General features: G+C 43.4%; 1 protein-coding gene across 1 annotated transcript in view; it reads right to left on the bottom strand.

Annotated features, from left to right (window-relative positions):
• Window positions 1-3,805: 3,805 nt before the first annotated feature.
• Window positions 3,806-19,732, bottom strand: part of LOC134750458 (attractin-like protein 1) — a 31,728-nt gene continuing 15,801 nt past the window's right edge. Inside the window, exons 13-26 of the mRNA XM_063685617.1 lie at window positions 18,815-18,922; window positions 16,557-16,704; window positions 15,704-15,773; window positions 14,598-14,710; window positions 13,557-13,682; window positions 11,855-11,931; window positions 11,579-11,693; window positions 10,218-10,474; window positions 8,318-8,487; window positions 7,302-7,451; window positions 6,288-6,513; window positions 5,140-5,350; window positions 4,506-4,611; window positions 3,806-3,989 (exon numbers count right to left, since the gene is read on the bottom strand). Coding sequence (XP_063541687.1) covers window positions 3,808-3,989; window positions 4,506-4,611; window positions 5,140-5,350; window positions 6,288-6,513; window positions 7,302-7,451; window positions 8,318-8,487; window positions 10,218-10,474; window positions 11,579-11,693; window positions 11,855-11,931; window positions 13,557-13,682; window positions 14,598-14,710; window positions 15,704-15,773; window positions 16,557-16,704; window positions 18,815-18,922 — 2,059 coding nt within the window. The 3' untranslated portion in view covers window positions 3,806-3,807. The remainder of the gene's footprint in view (window positions 3,990-4,505; window positions 4,612-5,139; window positions 5,351-6,287; window positions 6,514-7,301; window positions 7,452-8,317; window positions 8,488-10,217; window positions 10,475-11,578; window positions 11,694-11,854; window positions 11,932-13,556; window positions 13,683-14,597; window positions 14,711-15,703; window positions 15,774-16,556; window positions 16,705-18,814; window positions 18,923-19,732) is intronic.

Genomic DNA, 19,732 nt, shown 5'->3' with positions numbered 1-19,732 from the left:
AAATCAGTTTAGTGAGTAGTTTAAATATAGATTTATGGTAAAAATTCTAAACATTAACGATACTTTTTAGGCCGTTTGAAGCCGATTTTAACGAGTCCTAACTCAATGTAATGTTGTACCAACAGCGACAGCACGGCCGCCCGGGACCCTAGGCACGGCTCGAGGGCTAGTAGTATGTTGTAACCACGAATTAATAAACTAGTGGATGTGAAATGACTCCTATTTAGTATGAAAACCAGTGTCGCTAAACTCACACATTCATAGCCACGTTAAAATACGTCACACACTTACAAAATTGCTCTGATTCGTAGCAACTTTCCATACCAAAAAGTTATTACCGGTGGACATTTCTCGAACGAATATCAACTGTAGGCTACATGATTGACGGTTTAAATTATAATGTCAAAGCTATATGACATACGACTCTTTCATTATCTCATTCATCTCACAAAAGCTCGCTCAACGTTCACCTAATACAACTACTCAACACCAGATGGCGTTATTTTATAGTTTTAAAATCACTTACTTATTACAGGCGAGAAAAGGGCTAAAAAACCAGTATAAGTAAGGTCTAATTACGCATGGTTTGTTACGGATCTCACGGTCACGTTACACTGGTGTTTTCGAGATCTCTACACGCCTGCGAGTAGCTAACCGTTGGAACATCGTTCCATTCGATATAGGGAGGGGACAGTGTAATCGGAGTGTTTTATCGATATTTGTGTGTTCAGTTAGGTATTGATATTTCATTACCGTATGTACACATACACATATACACATTTAGATGATACTTTATTTATGATTATAATATAGGTAGTGATAATCGTGATTGTATGAAAAATAATATGTAGTACAGTACAACAAATATCTAACTAGAAATTTGTTTCTTATTAATTGACCAACTAGGTTGTTAATGTGAACATTAAATATATCTTAAAGTCAAACAGATAAAATCATAGTTCTTTAAAGGTCTATTAACTCGGTATTGCTGTTATTTTGTGATCACAAATCTGCAATTACTTACATAGGTAAGTATTCGTCTTTAACAATATATTTACTTGTAGCAGCATTTAAGGCCAATCTAGACGGGACAACCTGATTAAATTGTCAAATTAATTGTATGGTGTGAAAGCATACATGAAACTGGCTCATCGATCCCACTTGATTTGATTGTAAGATTGTGACCTATCAAATCAGGAAGGGGGGCGGCAAAATTCCAATATTTCACGCTAGTTTGCGTGGTACGGAACACTTTTTATTAATTAAGTGAGCCCGAATGTCACTAATAATTACTAAATTAGTAACTAAGTTTTAGGCGTGTGGACGCTAGATGAGATGTATGGCAATTTTATCCCCAGAAATCTTTCTCTAAGAAATGCTCCTAGCAAATGGTGCTATATTTTTGCGGAAACTAATTTTCTTGCCCAGTAGCATTGACCCATTTATTTTTAATATCGGCATCTTGTGGTAACCTACAATAATTAATAATAAAGAAATAGAAAATATAAAACGTTTATTCATGGCACATTGCATGCATTGTACGCATAAGTGCATTAAGTACCTAGTCTAATTATATTAACGATGAAAATATGATAGGTGTAAAAAACAAAAACTTATATAAAGGAATACGAAGGTTTGAAAGGTTGCCATGAAATGACCCCGACTTAACTTAGTGCTTGATGACCAGAGCTGCCATATTTACTAAGACATTGATTATCCCAAATAATAATTAGAAACGTGTCTAAAATAATAATTTATTACCGAACTACCAAACATCAAACTTGAAATATCGTAACTTTAACTTTATCGATATAAATATCGACATTGCGCAGCATCTGAGTAGCGAAGTTATTTGACATTTAGGATAGCGAATATTCCAGATAAACGTAAAGAATAGTGACAAAGGATTGTGAACTCTAAGTTCTAACTGATAAAATATAGATTTACTTAACGAACATTCGTAAATAATGCAATAGAAACAGATTTTTCGTATTTATCGGATTATATTTAAATAAATAACCACCGGTGATAGGAAATACCTCCACGTGAAAGATTTTTTAAACCGCTGTGATTTCTGCAGCTTAATACTGCACAATACGGCATTTTAAATTTAATTATCAATTTTTGTTAGACGAGCGTACGTACGACGTGAATGTCATTCGAGCATGAAGTTTACACAACAACTGAGCATAGTCTGTGCATAAAGTGAGTCGGTCGCTACTAACTGTCGGATAGACGGGAACGCCCACTTGCCATCTCCATCCTACTCCGTGGTTGTAACGTACGGTCAGCGGCGCGCCTTGTGGTCCTGGTGGTGGCCGAGCGTGACGAGCGCGGAGGCCACGGCCAGCCCGCCCAGCGGCGGCGCCCGGCCCGTGCCGCCCGTGGGCAGGAGTGAGACAGATATAGTTAGAAGTAGTAGTATGTTGTAACGTACGGTCAGCGGCGCGCCTTGTGGTCCTGGTGGTGGCCGAGCGTGACGAGCGCGGAGGCCACGGCCAGCCCGCCCAGCGGCGGCGCCCGGCCCGTGCCGCCCGTGGGCAGGAGTGAGACAGATATAGTTAGAAGTAGTAGTATGTTGTAACGTACGGTCAGCGGCGCGCCTTGTGGTCCTGGTGGTGGCCGAGCGTGACGAGCGCGGAGGCCACGGCCAGCCCGCCCAGCGGCGGCGCCCGGCCCGTGCCGCCCGTGGGCAGGAGTGAGACAGATATAGTTAGAAGTAGTAGTATGTTGTAACGTACGGTCAGCGGCGCGCCTTGTGGTCCTGGTGGTGGCCGAGCGTGACGAGCGCGGAGGCCACGGCCAGCCCGCCCAGCGGCGGCGCCCGGCCCGTGCCGCCCGTGGGCAGGAGTGAGACAGATATAGTTAGAAGTAGTAGTATGTTGTAACGTACGGTCAGCGGCGCGCCTTGTGGTCCTGGTGGTGGCCGAGCGTGACGAGCGCGGAGGCCACGGCCAGTCCGCCCAGCGGCGGCGCCCGGCCCGTGCCGCCCGTGGGCAGGAGTGAGACAGATATAGTTAGAAGTAGTAGTATGTTGTAACGTACGGTCAGCGGCGCGCCTTGTGGTCCTGGTGGTGGCCGAGCGTGACGAGCGCGGAGGCCACGGCCAGCCCGCCCAGCGGCGGCGCCCGGCCCGTGCCGCCCGTGGGCAGGAGTGAGACAAATATAGTTAGAAGTAGTAGTATGTTGTAACGTACGGTCAGCGGCGCGCCTTGTGGTCCTGGTGGTGGCCGAGCGTGACGAGCGCGGAGGCCACGGCCAGCCCGCCCAGCGGCGGCGCCCGGCCCGTGCCGCCCGTGGGCAGGAGTGAGACAGATATAGTTAGAAGTAGTAGTATGTTGTAACGTACGGTCAGCGGCGCGCCTTGTGGTCCTGGTGGTGGCCGAGCGTGACGAGCGCGGAGGCCACGGCCAGCCCGCCCAGCGGCGGCGCCCGGCCCGTGCCGCCCGTGGGCAGGAGTGAGACAGATATAGTTAGAAGTAGTAGTATGTTGTAACGTACGGTCAGCGGCGCGCCTTGTGGTCCTGGTGGTGGCCGAGCGTGACGAGCGCGGAGGCCACGGCCAGCCCGCCCAGCGGCGGCGCCCGGCCCGTGCCGCCCGTGGGCAGGAGTGAGACAGATATAGTTAGAAGTAGTAGTATGTTGTAACGTACGGTCAGCGGCGCGCCTTGTGGTCCTGGTGGTGGCCGAGCGTGACGAGCGCGGAGGCCACGGCCAGCCCGCCCAGCGGCGGCGCCCGGCCCGTGCCGCCCGTGGGCAGGAGTGAGACAGATATAGTTAGAAGTAGTAGTATGTTGTAACGTACGGTCAGCGGCGCGCCTTGTGGTCCTGGTGGTGGCCGAGCGTGACGAGCGCGGAGGCCACGGCCAGCCCGCCCAGCGGCGGCGCCCGGCCCGTGCCGCCCGTGGGCAGCCGCACCAGCAGCGACAGCACGGCCGCCCGGGACCCGAGGCACGGCTCCAGCGCTACCGGTGCTGGGACGCCGCAGCCTGTCAAACAAGTTTTTTACAAGTTGTTACATTTACCATTTCGCGGGACACATTCTGATATGTTGCTACTAAAAGGGACAAAAAATGCGTTCAATATTCGAAAAAGCACGCGCTAATGTCGCGCACAAAACGTTTCATAAGTTGGGCATTTTCACTTAAAATTGTACCATTTACTTTTTTTCTATAAGCCGAGGTCGACAAAGATGTAAGTATCTAAGTCTTTCTTATTTACTGACCAAGGTGTATATACTATTTTTCAGCTCGACAGGGCTGGTAAGCGGCAACTACATTTAGCGCAGCGGGCCTAAAGTTGACGCTTTCCGGCCGGAGGATAGAAAGATATTTCTGATAGAGTTACAAGTTAAACTTGTTGCTGATATCTTATAAACTCTTTTATCATTGTTGACATTCTTTTTGTATTGTATTTTAATTTTGCTTTTATTATTATTTCATTATGCCATTGTGTCGTCATGCTTTTTTTTTATAAAATTAGCAACAAAATTATCTCCTAGTTACCTGCTCCTCCTTTCTCCAGCTCTACACAGACTTGGCTAAACGGCCGCGATGCCATCTGCTCCATTTCCACGAAGAGCCGCTGTCTTCTTCTATATAAGTCATATTTCTGAAAAAGAAAAGGAAATTTACTTTACTTTATATCCCCATAATATCATCCCTTATTGAGACCATTCCTGAACAAAAGCATTATAAATGAACGAGTAGATTTTAACCACCGACTTTTTTAATACCTAATTCAAGAATATGTATTTTTTCAAAATTTTCGATGGCTATTGCTTTTTCTTTCGGAAAGTTTTATACTATTTTAATTTTAATGTAGACTGTAGACTATCTACTCAAAATACCTCTTTAGTCGCTGCAACTACCATCTGTAAAGATACTGTGGCAAATGAAGAATTTTAATAATATTGCAGAATCAGTGATCAAAAAAAATTTTTCAAGCGCTTGGCCCTTTTTATGTAGGGATTGTGCTAATGTATGTATATACGAGTACGAACATTAGCACAATCCCAATGCACAATGGGCAAATCTGACTCATATGTCAATCGAGATTCTCCAGATTCCTTCCCCAAGATTTTACATTACATCGTGATATTTTTTTAAATTCCGCAAAAAAATCATGTATTGCAAAAACCTGTTTAATCTTCCACAGCGCCGCAGCAACCAGCAGCAGCAGCAAGAAACACGACGAGAACGTGATGAAGAACTGCTGCAGATTCAGCTTCGGGTACTGCGAGAACGAGATCTGTATCCACAGCGGCGGGCGGAAGTCGTACACGTACACGAAAAACGTGGTTAATGTCACGTTGTCTTCTACGCCGAAGGCGTGGTCGGATTTTGCGAATCTGTAATGGAAGGGTCTACGGTCAATTATAGGTTGGACTAAAATACTGTAATTATTACCTAAACACAATGCGAATTTTCTTTTGTGGTGAACGTTCCGACTGAACGTCTAGCGACCTTCACAGAGGTAGAGTTTTGGCGGAAGGGTGTCGAGTTCCGGCGGTTCCCTGACACTGTGGAGTTGCGTAATGTATCGCAGATTCGAAGTCATAACGCGATTGCGTTTAGAGTGCTGTTTGGGCTGCCGCGTTACTGAAGCGCGTCAACTATGTTTGCCGAGGCGCACACTGATATTTTCGACGCAATAGTTAGAAAACGGTGTGCGTCATTAATCAACCGTCTTCGCCACAGCCCAAACAGTATTCTAAACGTGCTGGCACAGCGCTGGGACGCGCCTTTGTGCGCGCGCTGGGTGCGGCCGCACGCACCGCCGCAAGCCGGTTTTTATTTTATTTTTATCACTAACATAGATTTATAAATTTTGCTGTGCCTTGTACTAACAATAATATGTTTTTTTTTCGAAATAATTGAATTGAATTGAATAACGTGTTTTATAGTTTTTAATTTTAATACTGTTCTTTTAATATTTCAATTATATACCTAAGGTCTATTATTAGTGTCCGTTACTGCCTTAACCTAAATACATTTTTACACCTGGTAAAAGCGAACAACCACACTGTAATGTGGGGAGGGGTAACGCCGCCAGTGTAATGGGGTCCATGCCGCAGGCCGACCTGTTGGACGGGGTATTGGTTTTTTGATTGGGTTATTTATAGGTTACACATAATAACTAACTTGTATCTAAAATTGGTGCAATTGACACCGTGATGTTCATGGAGCATGTTACCAAGATTCAAATCAGGGACCTCCTGTTCACAGGCAGGGTCACTGCCTACTAGGCTAGGCTGGAACTATAAATATGTAAAACACATAACTAACTTGTATCTGAAGTTGGTGCAGTTGACGTGCGCGAACAGCGTCCTCTCCCCCGGCTCGGAGCGCGTCCTCACCGTGAGGTTCATACGCGCGTGCGCCGAGCACGTTATGCTAAAGTCCGCGTCCACATCTGCTTTTACGGGTGCGTTCCGGAAGTTTATGGCGGAGAGGTGACGGTCTTCTTTTTTTGAGAGGTTGAAGGTGAATTGATAGTCTACTGCTAAGTCATCTGTAACAAGGAGTAAAGATTAGTGGCGTAATTCATAAACGCGTTACTGGCCTGAATTAACTGTGAATCGTTTGTCTTTATCTGTCATTTTGACTTATGTATTTGTAAAAAAGGGATAAAACATAATTTAATTAATCGGCTCCATAAAGTTTTATGAATAAGGGGGTAGGTCCTCGCTCCCAATTGACGAGATGCGGGTCAGCAAAAACTTCAAGGGATCATTATTATTATCACGGTTCACGGTTTATTTTATTTTTAATTTTTTATGTAAGTGATTTCTCACCGTGTTGTTTGGCAGTGGGGTCTACTGCCGGAAAACTAAAAAAAACAGCCGGTAGCGCGTTCCAGTGCCGACACAGCGCTATCTATCGGTATATGTTAAGATTAAACTTACAATAGCAAGAAGAGAAAAGAGACCGCCACATTTTACCGATGTTATTGATATTGTTGGACCATTAGCCGAGTACTTACAATAGCGTTCCATCAACGCCATCTAGTGGTAAATGTCAACACTAGACTTACATATCAGCGTGGTTACTATTGTCGCACTGCTCGCCGGCCAAGCCTTTGGTGCTGCAGAAACAGCGGCCGGTGTCAAGTGCGCCATCTATCGGTAAATGTTAAGACTAAACTTACAATAGCAAGCGCCCTTGTTGTACATATCAGCGTGATAGTGGTTACTATTGTCGCATTTGTCGCACCGCTCGCCGGCTAAGCCTTTGGTGCTGCAGAAACAGCGGCCTGTGTCAATTGCGCCCTCTATCGGTAAATGTTAAGACTAAACTTACAATAGCAAGCCCCCTTGTTGTACATATCAGCGTGATAGTGGTTACTATTGTCGCATTTGTCGCACCGCTCGCCGGCCAAGCCTTTGGTGCTGCAGAAACAGCGGCCTGTATCTGGTGCGCACGCGACTGCTTGCGCGTTGCATTCGCAGGCTGAAAGAGATAGAAAGAAAACATTAGGAACGACTAGATAAAGAGCGAGCCATGTTTCGTGAAATCGAAATAAAAAATTGATTAGACGAAGGATTTAATATAGGTAATCAATTAATGTAAAAATAGAAAGTAAAGTCGTTATATCAATTCAACAATACAAAAATGCGAAAATTGTTAAATCGGAGGAATTATTAATGTATGTTTATAAATAAAACATCTGAATCTGAATATAAAAAATTTTTTAGCAACCGAATAAAAATATCTAGTAAAAATTTTCAGCGATGTACAAGGGAACCAGAACCCTCGAAATGAGTGAGTAAGTAAGATGAAATGAGTTCTCTTCCCATAATTCTTCTGCGTTGCAAAATTTGTCCTATCATCATGGATTTAAGTTCCAAACTCGCTTGTGTAATTCCTGGGTCAGATTGATAAAATTCGTTCGCTTCTTCTGCAGTGCGCCTTAGACTAATTGATTTAAGGTTTAAACTCGCTTGTATGAGTACGTTTGCAAGTGCCCCCGTTCAGCGGGTCGCCAAGTTTCGCAGTGCAGCCCTACTGCTCTAGCGCCGCAGTGCTGTACGCATCTGTCTCCCTCTTAAAGTGAGCTTTAGCATCATACATTTAAGGTTTAAACTCGCTTGTGTAGCTTTTCTACGATACTTACATATTTAGGAAGTTGGAATTAGTTCGCTGCGTGTAGTGCGTTGCAAACTAAATCTTAATGTCATTGATTTTAAGTTTAAACTCTGTCGTGTGGTTACTTCAGTAACGCTCAGAGATGAAATGAGATCGCATCTCGCTCTCTCCTGCGTTATAAAATGAGTCTTAGCGTGATTGATTTAAGGTTTAAACTGGCATGTACTCACGTTTGCAAGTGCCTCCGTTGAGCGGGTCGCCATAGTGTCCCGGCGCGCATGTGTCGCAGTGCAGCCCTACTGCTCTAGCGCCGCAGGGCTGTATGCATCTGTCTCCCTCTGTGTCGTCGCAGGTGGAGTGCCCGTTGCACTGGCAGCGCGGGCAGTCGGTGAAGAACCACCTGGAAGAAAAAACATTAAATTGTGTACCGTTGAACCGTACAAACGCGAATTTTCTAAAGATTTGAAGGTGTCATTGTGTCTCACTCTATCATTAAGCAAAATGTGAGACGCAATACACATACGTATACGTAGACGTATACTATGATAGTATTGGTGTCACTAGGAAATTCTTAAATTTTATTAATGTGTATTTGACGGATGAATAATGGCATTTTTGTATATGTGTTTAAGTTTGACATCCTCTCCTCTGTTTCGTTTAATTTAATTTATGTCTGATGTTTGTTGATTTGACCAGACCTTATTTGATTGTTTTTGTTTTGTTTTAATGTTTTATTTTATAGAATATGTTTAATTCTAATTGTATGTATTATCTATACCGCATACAGTTAGCCCGATCTGACTTTAAGCGTTATGGCATACTTAGCTGTAAGTTTATGCATGAGACTGAAATAAAGAAATTGGACAAAGGAAAAAGTGTCAATAAAACTATGAAAACGGATTAAATCGCGTTTATTGAATTGATAATACATCCCGACGTTTCGAACCCTTTACAGCGTTCGTGGTCAACGGGTGACCCGTTAGTTTATTTATATCATAACATTTCAAGTGGCATACGTCATTTTTGAGTTGAAGGAATTTCGATTTTATTTTAATTAATTAAATTCCAAATTTAAATGACGTTGTCCGCGAGGCGGTTCCTGCCACTTCAAGGGATAAGTAACTATCGCGGTAACCGCAGAAAAAGTGTAAGTTGTAATCAATACTAACCTCGAAGTCTCGCAGACATGCGGGCGGCGGGCGCCACCAGGCAGACACACCCCGCGACCGGTGTGTGTCTGCCCGGCGGGGCCCGCCGGCGCACCCGCCCGACACGCTCGACGTCGACCGCAGCCGGCAACCGCCCAGAGGGAACAACGCGCCGTACGCATTCACTGACCTCGTTGTCTCGCAGACGTGCGGCTCGTGCGGGCGGCGGGCGCCGCCGGGCAGACACACGCCGCGGCCGGTGGGCGGGCGCGCGCCGTCGTCGCACCAGCCGCACGCCGGCTCGGCGCGGCACGTCGCGCACGCCACGTGCCGCGCGCAGCCCGCGTGCGCGCCCGCGCCCGCGCCCGCCGCGCCGCACCCGCGCGACACGCTCGACGTCGACCGCAGCCGGCAACCGCCCAGAGGGAACAACGCGCCGTACGCATTCACTGACCTCGTTGTCTCGCAGACGAGCGGCTCGTGCGGGCGGCGGGCGCCGCCGGGCAGACACACGCCGCGGCCGGTGGGCGGGCGCGCGCCGTCGTCGCACCAGCCGCACGCCGGCTCGGCGCGGCACGTCGCGCACGCCACGTGCCGCGCGCAGCCCGCGTGCGCGCCCGCGCCCGCGCCCGCCGCGCCGCACCCGCGCGACACGCTCGACGTCGACCGCAGCCGGCAACCGCCCAGAGGGAACAACGCGCCGTACGCATTCACTGACCTCGTTGTCTCGCAGACGAGCGGCTCGTGCGGGCGGCGGGCGCCGCCGGGCAGACACACGCCGCGGCCGGTGGGCGGGCGCGCGCCGTCGTCGCACCAGCCGCACGCCGGCTCGGCGCGGCACGTCGCGCACGCCACGTGCCGCGCGCAGCCCGCGTGCGCGCCCGCGCCCGCGCCCGCCGCGCCGCACCCGCGCGACACGCTCGACGTCGACCGCAGCCGGCAACCGCCCAGAGGGAACAACGCGCCGTACGCATTCACTGACCTCGTTGTCTCGCAGACGTGCGGCTCGTGCGGGCGGCGGGCGCCGCCGGGCAGACACACGCCGCGGCCGGTGGGCGGGCGCGCGCCGTCGTCGCACCAGCCGCACGCCGGCTCGGCGCGGCACGTCGCGCACGCCACGTGCCGCGCGCAGCCCGCGTGCGCGCCCGCGCCCGCGCCCGCCGCGCCGCACCCGCCCGACACGCTCGACGTCGACCACAGCCGGCATCCGCCCAGAGGGAACGACGCGCCGTACGCGTTCTGCTCACAAATAAAATTAGTATATTGACCGGGACACAGACCGTGATTACCTTTTGTATTGTTTTTGAACTTCCGATATTTGACATTTGTATTGTTTTTGAACTTCCGATATTTGACATTTGTATTGTTTTTGAACTTCCGATATTTGTCATTTGTATTGTTTTTGAACTTCCGATATTTGACATTTGTATTGTTTTTGAACTTCCGATATTTGACACCCACCCGCTATCTTCAGTTTACCCGTGAACGAGATGCATGAAACTGCGTCGAAATATCGGGAGTTGAAAAACAATACAAAAGGTAATCACGGTCTATATCTCGGTCAATATAAGTCTAGTGAAGCTAACCGTGAAGCATTCAAAATTGTTAAAAATTAAATTGTCATATCACAGAGCACTGTTATTCTTAGTGACAGTTACACCATCCGCACTTGACAGACTGATCAACGTCACCCGGCGCGGTTTACTATGAAACTTTCCATACAATAAAACTTTGCGAACTCTTTAACGATGACAAACAGTTTGGTGCAACCGACCCTAAAGGCGGGATTCCACCAGTGTTCGGCACAAGCAAATTCAGTACAAAAATGCTTGTGCCGCACACTGGTGGAATCCCGCCTTAAGAGTAGGCCCCGAAAACATAGAAATCGACATCCTTCTTTGGGACAATTTCATAAGTATATTTAAAAACTGCTATTTTTATACGACTTGAACTTCGTAATGCCCTAATCCCCTGCTCTCAGCTTCCTAATCCCCTGATAATGGAAAAATGTGGACTGAACGAAAATATAGTAATAAAAATTGAGAAAGGTATGTTGAGATGGTTTGGACACGTGGAAAGAATGAGAGAAAGAAAGAAAAAGAAAGAAAGAAGGCTAACAAAGACAGTGTATAAGGGAGAAGGAGAATCGGGAGTTGGAAGGGTTAGACCTTGGCGGACTTTCTCTGATCAAATCGGGGAAAGTCGAGTCAAAAGGACTTTGACTATCACTTCTGACTTTTGTATTGCTTTAATGCCCATACATCCCATATAGACATTTGATCCTAAAAATAAACCTGATCGATTGATAACCATTAATGAAAATTTGTCATCTAGCCTATTCACCTTATCAACACATCGGCCAGTAGAAGCGCACCATATGCACTCCTCCGATGTGCAGTTAGAGCACGTGTGAAACGTCGCACACGGAGCCGTGCACGGGCCGGCTGATGCCACGCTCCTGAAAATTTACTTCAGTCAATGATATTATAAAAAACCGGACAGGTGCGAGTGGGACTCGCCCACCGAAGGTTCCGTACTTTTCAGTATGTGATGTTATAGCGGCAACAGAAATACATGAGCTGTGAAAATTTCAACTGTATAGCTAACTTCTATACTAACCTGATGTCGTCAGATGAGTTAGCCGGCTTGCATTTGATGGACTCGTAGTCCCAATAGCATGATCGTTCTTCTGAGCTCTGAAAACAAGAATATTAGATATTTTATAATTACGAAGAACATTCAAAAATTGCTTCATACATCCATAGAAGAGTCAATATTTAATTAAGCACTAGCTGAAGTGCATTGCATTGCATTTTTGCTCCCGCCAAACCGGGGTTTGAATTCATATGTAAATATAAAAATAAAATGCGTTTATTTTCAGACAACTCATAGATCCATAGCATTGTTAGCAAGTTCTTAACTAAAAATTAAAACTAAAATTATTAATACTAAAAACTAAGATACTACAACTAAATTGAGTTAGTATTATAGTACGGGCGGGGACCGTATGATCTACTACGTCATCTGATACAAGAATAAGCCCCATGGCACACGTTTGTGCAAGTGATGCTAAGTTTGGAAAAAAATAGTAAAAAAAAATTGAATTGGCCGAAAGCACGAAATAAAGGGCCACTTCCGGTTACGAAAAAAGTGAAATTTACGTCATCTGATACAAAGATGAGACTCCTCCTACTTAAGGCCGTTCCATCGGTTTGTCGCTGTCACTGTCAAATTTCGCAAGAAAGAACGGGAAAGATCATGCGCGCCAAGTGTCAATTTTGATCGAATTTTGTCGATTTTTATTTATTTTAAAAACGTTACCTTACAATATCGAAATTCGAAAGCTATGAAATTACTATTTAAGTTAAGATTGTTTTTCTTCTTTTTTTGTTTATAGTATCACATAATAAATAACCGGGTAAAGTTTGATTAAAAGTCCGAGTTAGAGGTTACTTTGGGAATTAATTGTATTGAGCGAAGTGTTTTAATTCATGTATCGGAAGCTATGTTATTTTTTTTTTATTATTATTATTTTTAGTATTATTTATTAAGAAACAAACAGTCTTATAAAACAGATGAGTATTTAAAGTAACATTTTTCTGGCAATAGACCTATAGTTTCCTATATGTAAACGACTATTAATAAAAACTTATTACTAAGTACAAATGACAAACAATACATGCATATTGTACATATAGTCCGACAAGAAATTGCAGAAAATTAATAAGAAGAAGATGTAACATTTAAAACTTTCGCGGTTTAAACACATATTAAATCACATTTAGAAACGGGTCTATCGCGAATTTATTTTGTTACCTTTATTTAGCCGCGACCACGACCAGTGAAACCTGTGTCGAAACGGCGGTAAATAAAGGTAACAAAATAAATTCGCGATAGACCCGTTTCTAAATGTGATTTAAAGAAGAAGATGGCAATAATTTAGTACGGAGATTTTTTTTTTATTTTTATTAATTTTATTTAATTTCTACCACTTCATGCCGCACCACATGTGTGACGAGATATATGATGAAATCTTAAATTAAAGATAATATAGTCAAGAACTACATATATTTTTTCCACGTCTAAGAATATCAACGCGTCTTAGAAAAACCTCATCATATAAGGAGATTTTTCGCCTTATGGCTCAGGGAACCGCCTTAAGGATTGCCAGAGATACCTTTAAATGCCCAGCAGACGCACTTTCGCCCACTTGGGCACACTCGTCCCCCATCAGCGCCATCTACTGGGAACCTAATGCGGCATGAGGCTGTGGGCTTCAGAGGCACCTGTTGAAGACGGGGCGGTACAGGGCTATACTTACCGCATGTACAGATAAATGGTGGTGGTGTTGCTGGTGCGCGTGGCACGCGGCGCAAGAGTGGTACCGCGCGCAAGCATCTCTGGCCAATTCCCCTGTGCTTGCGCACTCGTCCACCATCAGCGCCATCTGTTGACACAATAAAAAGGTTTGTGGTTAATTAAGTCAGTCGAGTAATTGAATTGTCAATTTATCATAAATAATCGATCAACACATAAAATATACATCAAACTCGACTTCGACCAAGAATTCTTAAGTTTCCATAGATATAGATGTGGCATACGCGTGCGCCCTTGAGGAACAGAACATACGCAATGCGACAAAATTAAAAACACGTTTTAACATTCCTAACAACATACCAAAAACAACCTACGTAATTTGATCGGGTTCATTATATCTTACCATAAAAACGGTAGGCAGCAAAAAATATCTACGACACTTTTTAGAAGTAGATGGAAAGGAAAAGTGAGAGACTATGACAAGATCAAACAAGAATAGCGCTTATTCTGCTACTGAAAGTTCCATAAGAGCATCTCGTTCGGGGTCATCCATTAATTACATCACACGAATTTGAAGATTTTTTGACCCCTTCCCCCCTCCTTGTCACACCGGGTCACATTTGGCTAACCCTTTCCCAGCTGGTTTGACGTCACACATTTTTGGCAATTTTGTTTTCAACTAAATCAACAATTTCAATTAGTTTTAATTATTTTACCAAAAAATAAACAACTTTGACATATAAGCCATGTTAGAAATTTATAACACGAAGCCGAAGAGGAATAAAAATACACAAAAAACTAGTTATTTAACTGTTAACAGTGAATAAAAAAAATCAAAATCATTTTCGGTTACAGATGTAGTTAAAGTGACGTCACAAAGTTTGTGACTCCCCCCTCCCCCTTGTCACAACATGTCACATTTTCTTGACCACCTCCCCCCCCCTAAACGTGTGATGTAATCAATGGATGAGCCCTTCGGTCAAATGGGGGAGGGGCGCATTTCATCTCTATATTATAAATAGTACCTCTATGAATGTTTTGGTACCTTAGGCCAGAGTCGGCTGCAGAGCTGGGGTTCTGGCTGACAGGAGCCGCACCACGCGCATTTAGCGGCCGTACACGCCGCACAACTATTGGCTAAGCGGCAGCGGCGAATATCTGAAAATAAAAACATTATGTAATAAACATTTCCTTACTATACTACATACAGTACCAGCCAAAAATATATCACCTCCATGTTTTTACAGTATAATTTTTTTAATATATTTGTGAGTGACTTCCACCTCACTGCTTTAGGTAGTCTAGTAATATTCCTTTGTACGGGCGATGAGAAAAATTGGTCTCATATAATGGTTTTTTCATAGAAGTTTTTTTTAATGTATTGTCAACTTCATTTTTTTACTTCATTAGTATCATCAGTATTTCATTGCAGTATTCATCATTTGTATAAAATGACTAGTAAAATATGCAATCTAAAAACTTACCTATATTGTTTACTCTATACAAGCTCTTACAAAAACACTCAAAGGTGATATATTATTGGCCGGTACTGTATCTCCTTTTTAAATGATTCTACTAGTGACATGGCTTATGCATGCGTCAGTCGAAACATTTCCGAATTTATAGTGTTGATTATTCAAACTAATATTGTTTACAGTACAGTCAAGACAAGAAATTGTAGGATTTGTATTGAGGGCGCCACTGAGTTTCAACAGGCAACATCCATACATCCATCTCCTTCTGCATAAGTGCGTCCTTTACGCTTGTTGTTTGTCATTTATAACGTATATTTACATCTTAACTCGAAAATTTACAATAGATAAAATATGCCTTGATTTATCAATATGAAGTTATCTTTTAAGAGACACATGCCCGTCATAACAGCAGATCATTCATAAACATCTTGAATTCTGATCACGATCCACCAACATGAAATTTTAGGCCAACCGCTTTTAAAACACGTTATATGTTATCTTCAGAGTTGATTTACATTTTGTTTTATTGAATTTGATGCTTACTATTTCTTTTCTTCGTAAAATAATAATAAAATAAAATCATTATTTACATAGAAATGTCATAAAAAATATTGTTGTGACAAGTCAAATGATGTTGCCTTTAGTTTCATTTCTACAATTGTATGTACCACTATACCTCTCACAGGTTCGCTGGCGCAGGCCTTCACCGTCCCGTCGAACGACTGATTCCAGCCAGCCGTCTCCAACTGTCAAAATACAGTTTTATACAGGGTGATCAATCAAAATGGGTCCGTATGGAGAAATCAGAAACTATGAGAGATGGCGAAATCTGTTCTTAGGAACCATGGCATCGATTTTATATTTAATAATAATGACATTCAAACTATTTTTTTTAACTCTCATACATAACCGGGAATCGAACCTGGTCAATATTCTTTATGTAATCGCGTGTAGTATTTGTTTGTATAATTGATCCTGTAAGTATAAGGTTATGTATGAAATATATATAAAAAAATGAATGCCATTATTATTAAATCTAAAATCGAAGCCATGGTTCCTAAGAACAGATGTCGCCATCTCTCATAGTTTCAGACTTCTCCCCATTGACTCATTTGGATCGATCTTCCTGTATACAAAACATTACAAAAAAAGAAAATAAAGAGACGAACCGAAGAGTTATTATACCAAGTAGTATGATTGTTGTTATCGTACGCATACGCGTTCGTGCGGGTTCCACGCACACGCGCGGCACGCAAGCTGCGCGTTCGCCACGCACGCTACCTCGTTCGCGTGGGACGAACAAGCGAGCCCGCCTTGAAGAGTAATACAGAGTAGTATGTAATGCTGATCACTTACCAGAATTTCCTTAATATTAAATTTAGCTTTTAGATAGATACCTAACCGGATAACCGGAATGTAAACGAGCGACAATGGCGGCAGATAAACCGTACGCGGTTTTCGCTCGCCGTTTCCAAATGTACATAGTATTTTAAGATTGTTTTGGATTAAAAAAAAAAAGTCACACTTACCGACACGCATATGCGTTCGTGCGAGTTCCACGCGCATGCGCGGCACGAATGCTGCGCGTCCAGCACGCACGCTACCTCGTTCGTGTGTGACGAACAAGGAGAGCCCGCTTCGAATAGAAGCGCGTCTGAACGGAGGCGGCCATCGAAACTGTAATAACAATAATAATTTATTTATGGGAATAGTTTGAAGAACAATCAAATCGGTTCTGCATGAAGTTCATATTTGAACGAAATTTTTTATTCGGATGTTTGTTACCGTTATATCATGTTGCAAATGCATTTTCGTTATTAAATTAACATTTAATTGCTTAAAATAAAAAGTAAAAAATACAAAAATTTGCCCGCGAAAAGCTAAAGATAAAGATAAAAGATTAAGATATGTTTATTTGCACAAATGTAGGTGGACAGTAATTGTGCCATTTTCAACCAAAAGGGTACTTATTACCGGTTGTCAATAAGGTGCTATTTCCATATAGCTTCAATTCGAAATCAACCTTATCCACAAGCGACAATGTGGTACCTTTTGGTTGAAAACGTCACAATTATGGATGCGTACATTTTTGCTAGTGAGTGAAACGCGCTAAACGTCACGTGACGTCACGCGTTCGACAGATTAGTTCACATAAGTGTCATTAGTAGCAAACGTCAGTTGGACCGTCCAACGTGTGACGTCATCACGCTCTGTCGAATTCGCGCCAAATAATTATGAGCGTTTCAACCGCTCAAAAATTATCAACATCTTAAATATTTAAAAAAATAATAATGAATACGAAGGTGTACAAAAGTATTTTTATTTTTTCCGGCGTTCAAACGATATAAATTATGATTACAAAAATATAAAAAATGCATAGAACTAATTAATCCAACCCTTGCGCCATGTCGATCTCCCTCTACTCTATAATAGGGTATTTGACTGTATTTAAAATAAATTATTTTACACCATGCATGAAATAACGCACCAGAAGATTAATAGATATAAAACTATAAAGAGTAGGTAATTTGATTGTGACGTCACATGCTAGTGTTTCATATAAATTCCATAGTAGCAAAATCGTTTTGACAGTTCGAAAATTGTTTCGGTACCGTTATCTGTTATTGTAGTTTTTAATTTAATAATCTCCTAGGTTGTTTAATCTCTATGTGAACCAGCTTATGGATGAGCTCAACAATGCATATGTCGGATGCTCCGTAGATGGCAAATCCATAAATAACATCAGTTATGCTGATGACATGGTGTTGTTGAGCCCATCCATAAGTGCACTTCAAGAGTTGCTGGACATATGTGAGAGGTACTCGGTAAAACATGGGCTAAGGTACAATGGGAAAAAGAGCGAGGTACTTGTTTTCAAAGCAGGAAGAAAATCTTACAAAACAATACCCCCCTGTGACCTTGGGAGGGGAACTTCTCAAGGTCACTAAAACGTTCAAATACCTTGGTTACCGAGGACCTCAAGGATGACCTCGACATAGAGAGGAAGCGTAGAGCGTTGGCCGTGCGCGGAAATATGCTGGCGCGCAGGTTTGCTAGGTGTAATAAAGACGTGAAAAAGACTGTTTAAGGCATTCTGCCAATCTTTTTATACCTGCAGCCTGTGGGCCGGCTATACGCAGCGAGCGTACAATGCTCTACGAATACAGTACAATAACGTTTTCAGGATGCTGATGGGACTGCCGCGTCACTGTAGCGCGTCCGGAATGTTCGCGGAGGCGCACACGGACGACTTTTTTGCGATTATACGCAACAGATCGGCGTCACTTATGCGGAGACTGTGTGGCGGTTACAATAGTATCCTGAAAACGTTGGCAGGTAAGATAGATGCACCATTACTCAAACACTGGAACAGTCTACACGTGGCCGCAACAGATGTTGAGAAATGGTGCATCTAGATTGCCTAGATTTTATTCTAGCTGTTATTGTATTTTATTTTATAATTTATGTGTGTGTTTTGTGAATTGTAATTGCATGTCACTAACCTTATTTCATTCTAAGTTTTGTTGTATTTACTAACACTATATGGACCAAAATGATTCGAATTAAATAAATAATTGAATTGAATTGAATTGAATAATAATAATTATGCCTTATTTAATTTACTTGAAACTTTGCACTTAAATAAAATAAAATATAAAATGTTATGTACTTCAGCGTGTAGTTGCGCTCTCTCGGAAGGGTTTCCACGGAAGACCAGCGTCGAGATCCTCAAGTGGTATCTTGACATTAAGCTGAGTGGAGAGTGGAAAAAGCCTAATAAGCTTACCCGCCGTAGACGATGGCCGTGGGCCGCAGCGCGCCGGGCAGCAGCGCGGCCGCGTGCGCCGCCCGCGCCGCGCCCGCCGGCGTCGGCACCGTGCGCCACGTCTCGCACCTGCAACAACACACCACACCGCATTACGGGCGAGGGAGATTGCCGCCCGACGCCCGACGGCGAGTGGGAGAGCCGAAGCTAGGCCGTCTCATAGATCAAGGCAGGTAATTCCTATTAAAAACTCATGTAATAGGGTAGTTGACACATGTTGAGTTTTATAACGAAATCTAGTTATATAGATAGAAAAAAATATATGGGAATAATAAAAAAATGCAAGACCTGTTTCGAAAAAAAAAAACTTTTTTTAAACTTTCAAATAAAAAAAATAACGGTACCATTCGATTCTTTACATTTTATTTAAAAAAAATATGTAAAGCAACACTATACATAAACGCATCTATCGCATACAACGGAAAGGCTTAGGCTTCTAAGCAAAGTAACACAGTGACGTCACGATGTGTTGCCATTTGTGTTTAGAGCGCTTGCTCAGTAAAGTGGCGATGCCAGATTTTGACCATAATTTGTGACTTTTGTATTGCCTTAAAACAATGGGTCCCATACAAACATTTGATCCTCAAAACAAACCTAATCGACTGATACCATAAAAATAAAATTGTCAACTACCCTATTGCATGCAGTAGGCCTCGCTGGATAGATTACTACCCGTCTTTTTCTAACTATGTTAATAAAAGCGGACGGGTAGTCTATCTCACCACGAGATACTAACGCGCCAATCATGTGCTAGCACGGCTGATATACATGCCCCAATATAATGTATGTACATTTTATCTATCATTTTGTAGATTTGAGTCTAAAAACTAAAAATAATATTTTTTATTCTTACAAACTAGTTTAATATTCAAGTGGATG

Source organism: Cydia strobilella, chromosome 20 (genome assembly GCF_947568885.1).
Source record: "Cydia strobilella chromosome 20, ilCydStro3.1, whole genome shotgun sequence".
NCBI lineage: Eukaryota > Metazoa > Arthropoda > Insecta > Lepidoptera > Tortricidae > Cydia > Cydia strobilella.
This window is presented reverse-complemented; position numbering and strand designations above follow the sequence as displayed.